The sequence below is a fragment of the Echinococcus granulosus genome (genome assembly GCF_000524195.1).
Source record: "Echinococcus granulosus chromosome Unknown EG_S00029, whole genome shotgun sequence".
NCBI classification, from domain to species: domain Eukaryota; kingdom Metazoa; phylum Platyhelminthes; class Cestoda; order Cyclophyllidea; family Taeniidae; genus Echinococcus; species Echinococcus granulosus.
In genome coordinates, this window is record NW_020170409.1 from 592,873 (window position 1) to 608,754 (window position 15,882).

The window sequence follows — 15,882 nt, forward strand, 5'->3', positions numbered from 1 at the left end:
CGATTTCGGAAAATGTACTTTTAGGTTGGAATGTTTAACGGCGTCATCGCGATTTTCGATGTACGTAAAGGCAGCCAAACTCCAATCCTCGACACAACGCAAGTCCCTACTTACTTCTGCTGCTAATGGGAATAAGTAGGATACTCCTTCGTTCAATAATTTGTTGTGCTTTAAACGTTGTAGACATGCGACGGGACGTCACTACTCGCCGGTGTGCAAATTGGAGTGGGTCTCGCGGGAGGCAGGACGGTCGGCCGGTCATGCAGAGAGTCTCATCTCTTGCTCTATGGATGGAAGAATCACCGAGTGGTTCACACTCAAGGGTTTCGATTGCACCGGTAGTTTTTGTCTGGAGCTTCCCTCCTGTCTGTGTCCACTTTTATTTTGCAAACCATTTTTAAAAAGCGGCAGTCTAAATAGCAAATCTCCTCATATTTTCAGTTAAAGGTCTAGTCCAAAATACTGAGCCCATAGCTGTGTCACTATGTATAGCTCTAATGTCAAAATGATTATCAAAGTTTAACAACATCCGTCAATTTATTGTCTCACGTTTTTTGCTGTTAGCAGGCAAGATAAAATTAGTATTTTTCTATTTGTTAAAAAGGTGAATGTGATTACCATGTTGGTAAGTTTGGGATGTTGTTACTGTTGTTCCTCATCCGATTTTTGTATTGCTATATGTTTTAACCTTTTATGCTGTGTTATGGTTTGATTTTGTAGAGGCATGTTTTTGTTTTCAAAATTTCTTCTTCAAGTAAAAGCTAGAAGTAGGATAGCTTAGCCATCAGTAATGATTTATATACCATTTTCTTATGCAATACTGAGTTAATGGCATTTACTGTGGAAAAACTGACTCGCTGACTCATTTTGTAATCCAGAGTGCTGATGATACTTTTAGAAGTCTTTTTTAAAACGCTAAATGTCTAAAAAAAGCTTAGTAAGCTAGCTTGCTGGAATGATTTAGCATCGCAGACTAGCTGTGCACAGTTGACAGCCTTTCATGGAATCGGGTCCTTAGTTTTTGAAAATCATACTCGCAGATTGTGGACATCAAAACTGATAAGATGATATCCGTATGTTTTAAATTAACCGGACTGCTGGCCTACCTTAGATTAGAACCTTGAGCAAGTCGATTGATGATAAAATGTCTATCTATTTGAACAGATTGATTATCTTTGATCTTTGACTTCATTTATTTACCAAAAACGTATTTCTCCTACTCTTTTCATTTTGACAAATAATTGCTCATGTTGGGATCAAAATTGGTGGATGTGTCCAGTGATTCAGACAAGCTTTTGGCCCTTGATTTCCGTCTGCCAACGCTTGCGTGACGTTGGAGTTTAGTCATACGGCTGCTTTTTCCTATTTGCGACCTCCATGCGTCCCTGTTACCACAACCTTTGCCACCTTTTCGCCCTTAATCAAAGAAAATCTGTTGATAAAAAAGAAACAGTTGCCACACAAAATGGTTTTATAAGGGTTCAACATTATTTTAACCGAGTTGACTTTTTGCTACTCTTTTTGAGACCTGATGTTGCTGAAGAGGCCCAGATTAAAGATTCCGAATTACGCAATGAAGAAGAAGCACGCGGAGGCGCTCATTGTTAGACATGCGGTCGGAACCGCCCTCTGCTTCAACGATCTTGATCCGAATATGTGAGTTTCATTTAATCACTTGTATTTGATTGGTTAGCCTCTTGCTAGACTTGAGTTACTTTGTGCGAAGGAGACTGTATATCTGTCAATAGATTTCAAGCTTAAAACAATAATACCACCATAACTTCAGCCCGTAAAGTTATTTCCCTCCATTTTTAAGGGATTGGCTTTGATTTCTTGGGAATTTTAGATATCTTGTTGGTACAGAAAATGGCCAAATCCACAGATGCTCGTGCTCATACGCTGAACAGTATCTCAACACCTACAACGGTCACACTGCAAGTCTGATGCATATTGTTGTTGTTAGCCCACCTCAGCAGAGATGAGTAGGTTGTGGTTGATTCACATGGCATGCACATTCACCCATCAATTTGGTGAAAACGACCCGTTTGTCTCTAATGTTCGAACATGTACTCCATGACTAAGCTTTTCACTTTCAAGGAGAAGTGGGTACCTTAACATTATTTATGTACCAATATTGGTACAAGCTATGGTTTCTACTTAATAGATGTGTCATTTTGACGCAAGGCTTCACAATACAGCTTCCTGAGTTTTTGCGCTAGCTAAACTTATTCAACACCTTTTAAATATTATTTTTAATACCAACCAAATTCACTACAAAAGAAGTTTTAATTGATTTTCTTCGGTTGTAAATTGGTATCCGCTCTTTTTTAGCACTTAAGCACTTTTTTTCAAACCTCGCGACATCTTTGCAAATTGTACTAAAGTTGGGATCTTCTTTAGGCACCTGAATTGAAATATTTTCCTTTGTCTCACAATTTTTAATAATTCACTTGAGTACCGTTTTTTGCCACTTGTTCTACAGAGTTTAAAAGTTTGTCGCTACTATTCATCGCATATTTGAAAGACCACTTTCAAATATTTTGAGTCGGCGAATCGCCTGTAGTAACTAAATGCGAAAGATTCCGCCTTCTCTACGATCGTCATTTGGTTTTTCCTAATGAGCGCTAAGGTGGAGTTTAAAAGTCATTTATCAGCTTCCTCTTATCTGTACGTTATATTTACATGAAAATTCACGTACATTTAGGTGGTGCCCTAGTTAGCCTAGGACAGTGAATGCATTTAACCAGTTGGAGGGCGGAGAATGCCTTGCTTTCATAGACACATAGTAGGGAAGGTTAGCAGGTCGCCAACATCACTGACAGATGCCGCGAATATCCCTTCCTAGCTTTACTCCATACCTCCCTCTCACCTTATCCATTCACTTTCACACACCAACGCGCACATGGGATTCCTAGAGCAGGTGTTCCAGCAGCATAGAAAGTGCCAGCCCTTCTCCCTTCCCTATCTTGTATAAACTTTTGCTGTGCTGTCGCTTAATGCGGCCATTGCCATTTTTGATTAAGATGATGGCTGTTTTGCATCCGGCTATGCAATGCACCAGACTGAATAGTTCTGGCATGCAATAACTTAAAGAACGATTATGCTTGCCTTATTCCAGAATGTAGAGACGATGAACATAGCCTTCAGATAAACTTCCTACTGATCTTATTTGCAATACTAGCCATATTCAGGGTTGAGTTTAGTGACTTTAATAAATTAACTTTTGTTAAAGTATGTGAAGCTGAGAGGACTTTGTCTCTTCGGTATAATTTGAATTTTCATTTACAAAAAGGTTCCTTCAGACGGGGTTAAGCAGATAATGAAAAATCCAAGTAACTCATAACACTAACATTAGGAACACTTGTTAACAGGCCTGGGATATTTTCTAGTGTAAGTAATTCAACAACAAACAATTGTAGGTCAAACACTTAGGTACGTGTGAAGGGAGGACGGACAGGCAAGTAGATTAAAAATAACGTTACCCTCTTTCAATTTACATATTTTCTAGAAAGTTGTTTTTGTTGGAAACCGTTTTTGATTTATTCGTGACCATTTATTTGTGAAAATATAATGTGTCGGTATTCGGTGCTTCCTAACAATTTTTTGGGAATACTTATGGAAAATACACCAAAAACAAGATCTTAGGGATATTAGCTAAATTCATCGGTGTTTGAAGTCTTAAATTTGACTATGAACGTAGCCTACGTTAAATCTTAGGGTGATTTGAATAGTGAGGCCGTTGTATGCAAAGTATGGATTCCTCTAGAGTTTCATTTTTTCCTAAAGGCCTTCCGCCCTAGAAGTAGTCCCGTAATCAGACTACTGATAGACCAGGACCTAGCATGAGCAGGGCTCCATGCCGTTAGCATAGAGACTGACACGTTAGAGACCGGAAAGGTTCACGTAGTTGTATGTGTGATTTGGGTGAATGTTGGAGCGTCTTTTTCGATGCCTTCTGTAATTACTGTTTTTGATAATCTTTACAACATCATTCAAGCGGATCATGAGCTGATTTACCACTATGTGGTAATAGGATGCTTAAATCAAACGGCATTTGCATGTTGGCTTCGATGACTCCGCAGCACTAACGTGAGAGGTTGGATGATGCTCTGCAACGAACACATTTTGTTGATTAACTGATGGTGATTTGGACATGTACCCAGGCTTTTATCCATTTAATGAGTCAAACAACATACAGAAGCATCTAAACTAAGTCCTAATTTTACTCCTTCCTCCCATCTTATTGCTATTTTAATGTAGCTTGTTCGCTCCTCTAAATTTTTCTTTCCCTCTTTTTCCGCAGAGAAGAGTTAGATCTCTAGGTCATGACCGTATTTCACTGTTGCTATTTTGGTTTGCCCAAATCTGGTCACTATATAGATTTGGAGTTTGAAGTCTTCGTTAATAGCCAATGCTGTTTCAACTGTTCTCCTTAAATAAGTATTCACAGGTTCAGTCCATACCCAGTAGATTAATGCCTTCTCTTATGTTTTGGCATAAGATGAGCCTGCAAAATCTGATTTAATGTTTTACTTTGGGGTCACCAGCGTCGCCAGAGAAGTGGCGCCAGTTCTATCTCAGAAGACGGGAAAAAACACACAAGTCTAGAAGTGGTTTTATTTAAGTAATGCAGAAGGATTTATGGTCAGTGCTATGGGGAGAGCATGGGTAGAGTTCGATCCCATTGATGTGTGGGTAGACCTGCTCGATCATTGTGGCACAAGCTGACTTAATTGTGACACATTTAATGCATCAAAACCATGCAAATATATTGCCTGTCCGCCTACCCGCCTTTCAGTCCTCCGTCTACGCAGTGAAGTATTCACCCTTCCTGCCCGATGTCTTCCTCTCCTGTTCTGCTGACTGGACCGTCCGACTTTGGCACTCAGATCGACAGAAATGCTACCTCAACATGGCGACTCACTCGGTAGTAAAGGCTTGCATTTTATAGTCAAACTTCTTACACAAAATGTTCGATCCTTGGGCGCTCAGTAAGGATATTGCTAAATTTAATTTTTTGAGTGAGAAATGATTTGACAGCTAAAAACCGTTTTGCTCTCACCATTTTTAAAACTACAGCTCTTGTGAAGACAATTGAGTAAAGTAAGGATGCGAGATGGAAATCATTCATTCTATTTAGTTAATTTACATGAGTTTTAGAAAGTGTTGTGCCTTTTTTGGAATTTGTGTGGACTGCATGATTTGTGCCAAATAGCTACTTGAAAAAGCCGCCTGTAACTTACCACTACCACGTATTGCAGTGGCAAAAATTTACTCAATTTCATTAGTGCCATGCAAAGTTAGACGCGAACGAAATCTTAAGGGCGGTTTTCCAGCCCTAATCTAAACCCATTGAGATTTCTGGAAACTAGTAGACACTTTGATAATAATACGAATTCACATATTTCAGTGGTAAAAGACCAAAGTAGCAGATCAAGCTTCTTCACTGTATAGCTGAAATCAGAGATTAATGATTAAAATCACCTTGGCAAAAGTAACCTGTTAATTTTGTGTCAAAGAAGTAAACTTTGCTTTTAATTTACTCGTTAGTTAAATGCCGAAATGCATTGACCGGCTTAGGCAACGTAATAACTTCAAAACTGACTGTAACGATGCAGTAAGTTCGCAAAAAAACAACGCTTTTTAAAAATTTGCTCATTAAGGACAGTTCCTCTCGGATTACCTATGTGTAACTCTTCACTTCTTCTATCTTGTATTCAAATTCACAAATTTCAGTAGTCACGTGATTGTTTTCTTGGGCTGGGAAGGATTGTATCTAGTTTTTGAGCCACAGTTGAACATAATAGTGAAAGTCAGTGTCATATAAGAGCAGTAAACTCTTTGGCGATTGTGGCAGTGAACCAATTAAATTCATAAATAGATCGAACAAATTGGTTAGGATATTTGCTTAACATTTACACTTTTGATAGCACATCGACTTAAACTGACCACGCGCTTCATCGAAAATAGCCTTGATGCTGAATGTTTGCTGAAACTGTTTGATAGCATCAGATGTCTTGCGTGCTGCAACGTGCGCAGTGCCCCTGTGGTTGAATGTCACTAATAACCAAGAGATTGCGACAGATCAACAAACACGTCCCGGAAGCGGTCCAGTCGCCAATGTTTTTCCTGACTCCTAGCTAGAACTGGAGCAAATTAGGCCCAGCCTATCCAGCTATTTTTACAAGTGAATAACACCTCTGGGCCTAGAAAAACTTGACATTTGGGGGGAATTAAGCAAAATTACATCCTTCTGGTGCCTGCAACATTTCGCTAGTTTTAGGGCCACTTTCTGCAACCACGCCTTTGTCAATTGTTTAGTCTTCAAAATAGCCAAATCAAACCACAAAATCTTCCTGATATACCTGCTGTTAGGCTACAGTACATTTATCAATGTCTCGGTGATCAGCACTCCATTGTAGTATTTGACCTCTCCATTCTATTCTCTTAAATTCTCTTTGTAAGAAATCCCCTATTTTAAACACTTTTTTCCACCTTGAGTGATTACTTCCAAAACATTTGGCTCCTTAACAGGAAACGGTGCCCTATTGATAGAGCACCCATGCGCCGTTAGGTGGCTGCAGAAGCATTAAATCCTGTTCTTTGTAAAGGGTTGGAGCGGAGAACTTTATTGGCAGTCCGATGTCTCCATCACCAAAATGTTTGTTTTTACTAGCTCAATCATTTTGACGAGAAGACCAAACAAAATTTCTAACTAGCCCTTTTGCACCATTGAAGCGACTGTTGCCTTTAGCTACTCTCCCGATGCTATTTTCGTTTAGTCCGCGGTGAACGACTTAACGTGGTCGCACAATCATGGAGCCGTCTTCGCCTGCACCAATGAAGGCAATTTGGAAATTTGGGATCTCGAACGATCAACGTGAGTCTCTGATACAGCAGAGTCTAATTTGTATTCATTGTGCTTTATTTAGTACCCCATAATGCTGTCAATTTTCACATCCAATCTCATCTTGTAGACTCACTCACTTTGTAGCCAACTCGAGCTGTGATTTCAATGCAAATTATAAAATGGAAAAATTTTGGCGACATTCTCATCAAATTTTATTTGAAATTCTGTAAAAGAGCTTCATATAGGGCTTTACTGAATAATTCCATTTTTAAAATAATACCTAAATTAAGTTGTGTTACTCATACGGCGGGACAATCACAACAATGCCTTGACCTTTCTTATCAATACCCATCTGTTTCGGTAATGGGAAATGTAGTTTGCTGTTAGTATTCGGTTTTGGCTTGACTTTGGCGAATTTAGGCAGATAGTACTTGATCCACGAGACCTCCACATTATTACTATGATTAAGCTGTTTTCAATCAAGATCTCATACATTTGTTTTGTCGAATCGCATTCATTCCATGAGTTTTAATTTACCTCAAAGAACTTTCAAGGAGTTCGGTCTCGTACGAGGGAAAAAGGTGGAATTAAGGTCTCGCAGATTACCGTGTAGGTGTGTTTAGGAGGAAGGGATCACAGATGCTGTCTAACTTTGTTCACTCGTTTTCCGAGCCGGTCGGTCGGCCAGTCAGTCAGTTGGTCTCCAGAACAACGCTGTCTCTAGTCTGGTGCACACAGGTACGCAAGCGCGTGAACACACCAGACGCCCCATCACCGGGTGAAAATCCAACAGAAATTTGATTCCGCCTCCAAACCCACCTTCACCTCGCCTCCCAATAGCATCAAGGACAGCGACGTGGCATGAGATCTTTGGCCCATCTGAGTCAATGCCGCAAAGTGTGTGCGGTGTTCGATTGCATGCCGTGGAATGAGAGGCGATTGGGAAAATGGATTAATGACCACGCGAAATGTAGTTGAATAGGTGCCGTCATGAGGGCATACAACTGCATTGTGCCTTGTTTCATATGCAAAATTGTAAGCTGCGTAGTGTCAGAATGCAATCTATGGTCAGTTAAACGAGGGACAACAAGTCTTATGGTGGTGTGCCAATTATATCACAATACACATACAGGTTTGCTTTACTTGGCATAAAAATGCGACTTCAAATATTGATGAATCTCTTTTAGGTTTCAAAGTTTCTTGTTCACATGCATTTTGTTTGTAGTTTGAAGGAATGTTCCTGAATTCGGGCAGTTGTCCGCTTCTTAAGTTCGTATAAATGCCAAGCTTTGATGGTTCTAATTTAAAATAAGTGGAAATTCGCTTACTAGATGTACCTCTAACGACACCTTATTGAAGACCGTAATATAGTGACATGAAGCCCCTTTCAGAGTTTAAGTAGGTAGACGAGATTCTCCTTTCCTCACTGTCCCTCCAAAGTCGTTAGGGGGATCGTGTACTGTGGACCGTTAAGACGACAGCATAATTGACCTCCTTATGATCCACCCTGCAGTGCGGCTCTTTTAAAGACCACATATGATGGATTGACTTCTTTTGCAATTCAGAAGTGATTAAAATGACATCCACAGCTCTTCGCATCCATCTAAACAGCTCCTCTTGGCTTTCTAATAGTTGAAATTTAGAGCGTCGTAACTATAACGGCCTACTCCAAAAGCTGACTCTAAGTCATTGGGAAAGCACTCCAACTGGCCTCTTCGTAGTTGTTCACGAGCTTGCTTACCTTTACTGCACATCTCATATTGCAGTTGGTGCAAGTTTTGCCTAGAAGATAATCTAGAGTTTGATAAACAAGATGCCAGACCCGGTGTATATTGTCTCTAGTAAGAAGCGCAAACTAGTCGATTCTGTCAACTCTATTCAGCTTAAAATTTTGTCAATTGTTTGTGGATTCCCATGGGAAACCTTTACTGGTAACTGGTAGTCAACGCTGAAATATCTTAGTCATGATAATTTCATATATCATTCAAAGGGCACCTATTTTATGTAAGAGCATCAGGTTTTCTTTGCCTTGCACAAAAGCGAGACTGGACTGATTACGATTGTAGTGTAATCTGCTGGGACTTTTGAAGCGCTACATGAAGACATTAACACTTCCCTAGTAATCAAAAGCATAGGTGATTAAAGTGATATTGACCTTTCTAATCTGAACGGTTTTTTAACATTCTAATAGTGTAAGTTTAAAACCCCGTCATTAACTACCATTTGCAAGAAAAAAGGCACACATCAGTTCCCCTGCTTGAAATGCACAAGCCCTGTTCGAGTGCCCAAGACGTTCGTGTAGTGCACCCCTTACTAACGGGTTCATTAATTATGTGCAAGCACGCAAACGCCGGAGGCGGCGGTGGCATTACTTCGTACGAGGCGGTAGCACCGAGGCCGGATGATTGGGTGGGATGGGGCCTAGCACCTGCATGTAGGTGCATCTCCTCCCCCAATAGTAGACGCGGTGCCGCTTGTTTACACGTGCACCGGCCCACAAGGTCAGTTTGGTTGCTAAGCCCTTCTGATCTCCTCGCCTCACCAATGTGTGGTGAAGTGTTTGTTTATTTTCCCACTCTACGCAAATTGTGAGAATGCAGCGGGGAGATACATTTATGTACAACACAGCGAGTCTTTTATCCAGGCTGATGGTGCTTTTGACAGCGCAATTTTAATTTATGCCACCTCGGCGTTACTTATGTGATCCCATGGGAACGGTGAATGTGTGCCCAACCCCCCCCCCCCCCTCCTCTTTGCAACAATACATCAGTGGATATTGGCGTGATGCCTCGTTTTATACCCTGAATGCATAAACTCCCCAGTGAATATAGCTAAAAACTTATTGCTAGACCATCTAGTAGCAGAAATAGGTTCTTTTTGAGCCTTTCGAGTGTGCGCACAGGTGTAGACGATGTCTCCCATAAATACTACCAGAAAATTTTCAATTATTTTACGCCAATTATCTGTTGTCTGTCATGTTGCCTTTGTAAATGAAAGAGGCATGGCTATTACTTACGCATTGGAGAGAGGCGGTGACATTTTAATGAATTAAGCGCATCTTCCTCCTCTAAGCTCTCCTACCCTCTACCTTATAAAAACTTATTTGCATATCAAGGGGTGTGTTGCAGTATTGGTCAAGTGCTCCCTCAATATTCAGAAAGCGAATCAACAGGATGACATTTATGCGTTTGACTAAATGGCATGGGATTTGGTCTACATTTTCTCCCAACAGGATGCCCTTCTGCGCTTTTGGTATGAAAAGGAGGCGTTACTTACTCCGATAAAAACTCCAGAAGTACCATTTTGGTGTCTAAAAAAGACGGGTTATACTTTGAGCTATTAATAGAGGGACGGGGTATTTTGTTGGGAAATTAAGTATTCCATATTCAGCATTAAAATTGCCAATGATTCCATTTACTAGCCCACAGCCATTATTTGGAACCTTGTTATGATGTATTGCATTACCAAAATTATTTGTAGAAGAATGTCAAAAATACCAGCAAACCTTTGGCCCATACATGAGTCAGGGCTTTTGAAACTACTCTGTCCTTTCTCCACAACTTTACCGTAAACAACAGCAAATTGAACTGCAACAAGAAATTTGCAATTAAGTTGCTTTGAATTGCAATCCTTTGCTATGCAGATGCAAATTTCAAAGGTCGTTTCCAAAGCACATTTATTGCTTCATAATCAAAAAATGACGGAGTAGTCACCATTGACAGAATCAATGTTTAAAACCACTGCTTAGCTAAAACAGATTTTGCTAGAACCTCTTACTAAAGTGCTCATTTTTAACTCTATTTGAGACTTGATCCGGTCCACGTGGAATCCGTGTGTGCTGACACAACGATGTCTGCTGTTCTTTTCACCGAGGACAGCGATGTAAGTCGTTCTACATCCAAATTACGTACGACTCCATTTTTAAGGCAGATTTTTACTCCTATTTACATGGTTTTATTTCTGACGAACAAATATGCAGGTATAAATAAGTCACATGCAGTATCAACTCGAACCTCACGTGTTCGATGAGCACAGCCGATGAAGGTAAATATACATCCACATCCACAGCGCGCCTCAAATCTGTTCCTCCAATTCCTTCTGGCGTTGGTTGAACTCGTTCACACAGAAAGTACATACACGGGGTGGCTGTCCGCCACATGGAGTGTTGAGGTGTCGTAAACAGGGCTGTTCTGCGGCTGGAATACCGGTCACAAGGATGGAGTTGAGGTGAGCGATGTACGAGGTGGCTAGTCGAAGGGTCTCAATCTTCGAAAGCTTTCGGTTCAACGGCTGCGTGGGAATGAGACGACGGAGCATGAGAAAGGCGTCGTTGACACTGGCTGTGCGAGTGCGCTCTTTTGCATTCATCACGTGCTTGATGCGAAGTCGAAGATCTGTCTTATCACCACGCTGAGGCGGCATCAAAGAGGTCGAGGAGGTGGTACATGCAGGTGGAGGTGGCGGAGGGGGCTGTGGGCTTGGGTTGGAAGTATCAGACGTATCGAGAAATTCCATGATTGTGACAATTAATTTGCACCGAGTTGAGTGACAAGTTTGGCAGCTGGGAGGAGGAATGTGTGTGTTGGTGCGACACTGGTACTCCTTTCTCATTGGCTACTGCTGATGGCGAACGTGAGAGGTGCGTGCTTTTTGACCAATGAGGGGCTAGACAAGAGGAAAATCATTTCTAGGCTTGATGCCAGATATAGTTCTCTCATTTATTTATTTTTAATCCTGCCACTTTTTAAATTGCTCGCTCTTAAATATATCACTTCACTAAACTGAACTTTGTTAATTTTAACTATTGAAAAACACCAGTGGCGTTGAAGCCAAGCCGAGACTATTTTTGCAAATGTGTACGGAAAAAAAGAGATGCTGTTGGGGCGGCGCAGCACGCAGCAGTAAGTGGCGTGTACCATTAATAATAGCTGGCGTAGATGTTATGCACCAGTTCGGACGCTGCTAAGAATGATGGCAGGCCACAGCAGCGGTACGTGTAGGGAGCAGCGTGTATCGATGAAGTGTCTTGTCAACGAAAGCATAAAACCAGTGGATATATACAGAGGACTTCAAGCACAGCTTGGTGCTAAGGCGCTCAGCTGCAGTAAGACATTTGAATGGTGCAAACGTTTCACGGGTGACCGTATCTCCGTCAGTGATGATCTCGGTCGTGGTGATTCTCAGTTCACAGTTACCATTCCTGTGAACATCCAGCAAGTAGAACGTCGGATTCTAAATAATCCCCGTGTAACTTGCTGTGAGGTTGCAAAAGTGACTCACCTTTCTGTAGGGACGGTGAGTATCATCATTCAGGAACGATTACAATTTCGAAAAATTGGTGCATGATGGGTACCAAGACAGACGAAGGGAGGCAAATTGGTTCAGACGAGCTGACAAATCACTCGGCTACAAAAGTGCATTTAGGCTATTACTTTAAATCTAGGATGAGTACGTAAATGTTCAGAAATAAATTTAATTCACAATTCTTGAAATCTGTTCGTATTCCATTGTAAATTTAGAAGCCTCGACTTGGCTTGAGTGATTGTCGTGTTCCACATTGTTAAAGTTGGTACGACTCACCACTTCATTGAGAATTGACCGATGAATCATGCTTTCTCTGAAGCCTATTCCAGCATCTCTCACAGTCACGCATAAGGCTTAATTCATTGTGCCGCATGATTTCGAGTTTTCGGCACTGTTTTTCACTAATATGAGATATTCTTACGGAGTAGAATCCCCTGTATAGTTGTTTGGTTTTGTAATATACGAAGTGATATAGGCCAATAACCGCTTCTTCCATCTTTATGAAATAGCATAAACGAACTAAGTAATTGAATACAGCGCAAACATTAGACAACTTTCCCAATTTATCGCATATTTTGAAAGTTCACTTATAGCCCCCACAGCTGTTCCAGTGATGTTGATGTCGTAGCATCGGCAGCAAATGCTGGCGTTTTTTCGACGTGCCGCTGTGATAACTATGCAGGCTGCACATGCGTACGTTAGCAACAGAGAGAGGGAAGGAACAGCTGCAATTAGATGTCCTCTGTCAGTCGTTCATGCACCCTCTAGGCACCATCTGGACAGAGCAGAAGTTCAAAGGTTAACGTGCAAGCATTCGGACCTACGCTGACGCACATAGACCATTAACTGGTCTGCCTGCCTCCCCTTTCGCCTGACCATCTACTAGCCCCGTATAGCATGCACGACCTCCTTTCGCGTAGTTGAAATTCTCAGTCTGCTATTGGCCGGCCTTCAGAGTTGTCTTTTTTTGTGGTGATTTACGCCTTGTCTAAGTGCATAATATCACCATCGAGACGAAGGGAAAATACTTTACATGTGTAAAGACAAGGCTGCAATAAGTTAGTTTTTTTCTTCCTGTAAAATTGCTGACTTGTGTGACTGCAATCACAGCAAAAATGATGTTCCGTAAGATTTTTGAGTTAGGCTTTGGCAGACAGGAGGACCCTGGAAGACTTACAAGTCAACTGTTTTCTCATCGGGTGAAGTCGCGAATGCAAAAAACTAAAATAGTTGTTTAAGAGTTAGGCTTAAATAAGAAATATTGAGGCTTTCAGTTCAAGCCTGATGGTAAAAATATTGTTAATCCTTTGGACCAAGGTTAGAATATGGCGTGTTGATTTTCCAGTTCGACTGAAAGGATACTCTTCTCATAAAATGCGCTTTATTTTTTTGCTCTTTTAGTATGCAGCTTGAAGAAGGAAGCTGGAAACCATTTGATCTGGACTTTTAATTAAAAATGCAGGACAATTGAAAGCAGCAGAGGAGACCTTTGTTAATACCAGTCCAAAGTCTAGGTGTTAAGTTGGTATGCATATAGGACCACTCCTTTCAATGACCTTCGAAATTCGGAACAAGTTAACTTGAGAGTAGGTGAATAGTGAATCTTGCATCAGGGCGAAGAATCTGCTGATCACTTGCAAGGCTCTTTGATGTGGTGTCCTAGGGCAGTCATAGTTACCTTAGTCTAAGTTTTTGCTATGGCAACAAGAAAGAAGCAAATTCAAGGATTTCGTCCCCCTTTTGCTACAGAAAGAACCTGCTCGGACTAAGGAGCAGAAATGTTAAATTTACGGTGAATCACAGTCAAGGGGAACGGCTTGACTACTCACTGCTTTAACATAGTCTCAAAATAAATCGGAAGTTCACGATTCATTTGCAAGGCTTATAGTTAATGGTTAGGTGCCACCTTACCTGGCTAATCTCTAAACCCCGGATGCTAAACCCTCCAAGCCTACACACGCATCTAATCGACTTAGCAACCAAGTTAGCGCACATACGCACGTACAGAACTGGCTTGGTGGCCACCCAACCCACCGCTCCTTTCACTCGCTCGTCTCGCCCGCCTGCCCTCTTGCGTCCGAGCACGTGCAGCTGCGCAGTCAGCGTCAGCGACACCAACTGCCAACTGTTCGCGTCTTCAAGGGGTCCTGACAGCTGCGAAACCGCATGCAACTTGCGTCCTGCGTGGGTGCATGCACCTGGGCCCTCTCTTGTTAAACAGGCCCACAGGTCTACGCACGTGAATGCATGAATGCGCACCCGCTCGTTTGTCCGCTCACCCCTATATTGACACTGAGGGCACAGCTGTGCGGTCTCTTGCGCTATTACGACACCTGGTACGCATGTGTGTGTCTCCATGGCCGAACGTCTCTTCACCTCCATGTCTCTGTGTCTTCTAAGGGAAAACGAGGAAATTCGGAGTATGTGGTGATAGATATCACTATACTTCATGCTCCTTTGCGGAGATGTAGCACTATTGGCTAGGAAAGGAAGAATCCACCACTTTGGACTTTTTCGCTTTATGTTGAGGTTGAATAAAAAGCCCGATTATACGAACCAATCCTCACTCAGAGCAATTCATTTGCCTTGTTGAAACCTTTCGTAAACACCTCGCTAATCGGTGAGAAACGGCAGTGTAGGGTGATTGCTGGCCATGAGACTGTAACGGTTCGGACTCTTAGGACTGTTAAGTTATCTCTCGTCTGATGATACATATTTACTGCACTCAGGTCTTGATGTCAACAAAGTGGGAGAATAAATTTTGACTATGAGTCTCTCCTGAGACAAGGTCGAACCTTAGGGAGCCGAAGTAAATATTACGCATGCAAACTGAGAGGAATCAGTCTTAATTCCGAACAGTTTAGGTTAAACAAGAAATATGATTTACTTGGTACTTCTAGAAGCCATTTCTGAATGTCACAACAGACCTTTCGTTTGCCTTGACTTGTGAGCCATTTAGAGCCAATCTTAAAAGATTGATAATGTAAGACACTTAATTTGCGTATCTTTTTTTACCGCCTAGTAATTCACTATAATTACTTAGTTTTTATAAAAGTAAAGTAACACTATTGATTAGGTCGTTGCTACTGTTGCAAACACAGTCTACAACCTTTGCTTTTCGAACCCAGAAAGCACTGTTAAACTTGTTTCATTTCAGACAATGATGGTGGGAGACAGTTCGGGAAACGTGTACGTTTACGCAATGAAGAATTTCCCTGAGGCGGGCTCCGCAAACGAAGAGGTAAGGATTTAACTTTTAACTCTTCCCAATACTACTGCCACTGTGCAGATTCCAGGATTGGCTGCTCCTACTACTAATGGATGTCCCGTCTTCTTCTTCTTTTTTTCTTTTTAGGCGGAAAAACTGAATTCCATTCTGCTCTCCTGTTTCTCATCCCAAGTGCCTACGTAGATGGGTGCTTCACCAAAGTGTCCTTTATGCACGCATCCGTTATTAAATCTGCCCCTGTTTTGGCTATCTCCTTTAATGCTTAACAAATGTAAAGCGTTGAAACTTATGCTTAGTTGAAGCATCAAATGCGAGTCATATTGAGCAGTCACCGGAATAACTTAGTCATTTGGGCTAATAAACTGTTGCAGCCATACCGAACACGAAACCAACTACAAATGCAAAACACCCAGTGGGGCATTTATTAACTTGTATTTAAAAAGATCATTTTTACATCTACATGCCTGATAATAGCTGTAAGGTATACCGATTGGATTTG

General features: G+C 41.5%; 3 protein-coding genes across 3 annotated transcripts; 2 read left to right on the plus strand and 1 right to left on the minus strand. All coding sequences in view use genetic code 11, as the record gives it.

The window, feature by feature from the left end:
- Positions 1-58: 58 nt before the first annotated feature.
- EGR_04587 (WD repeat-containing protein 78) lies at positions 59-7,651 on the plus strand (the record flags this gene model as incomplete). The annotated part of the gene is made up of 7 exons (XM_024493836.1): positions 59-135; positions 184-338; positions 1,527-1,656; positions 1,847-1,958; positions 4,799-4,927; positions 6,783-6,880; positions 7,474-7,651. The coding sequence occupies 7 exons, from the start codon at positions 59-61 to the stop codon at positions 7,649-7,651; spliced, it is 879 nt and encodes a 292-aa protein (XP_024351764.1).
- Positions 7,652-10,924: 3,273 nt separating this feature from the next.
- Positions 10,925-11,365, minus strand: EGR_04588 (Transcription factor; the record flags this gene model as incomplete). Its single annotated transcript, XM_024493837.1, has 1 exon — positions 10,925-11,365. One exon carries the CDS (start codon positions 11,363-11,365, stop codon positions 10,925-10,927), a length of 441 nt encoding a protein of 146 aa, XP_024351765.1.
- A 456-nt stretch (positions 11,366-11,821) lies between these two features.
- EGR_04589 (hypothetical protein) lies at positions 11,822-15,566 on the plus strand (the record flags this gene model as incomplete). The annotated part of the gene is made up of 5 exons (XM_024493838.1): positions 11,822-12,149; positions 14,162-14,338; positions 14,376-14,581; positions 15,312-15,395; positions 15,510-15,566. 5 exons carry the CDS (start codon positions 11,822-11,824, stop codon positions 15,564-15,566), a joined length of 852 nt encoding a protein of 283 aa, XP_024351766.1.
- Positions 15,567-15,882: the final 316 nt, after the last annotated feature.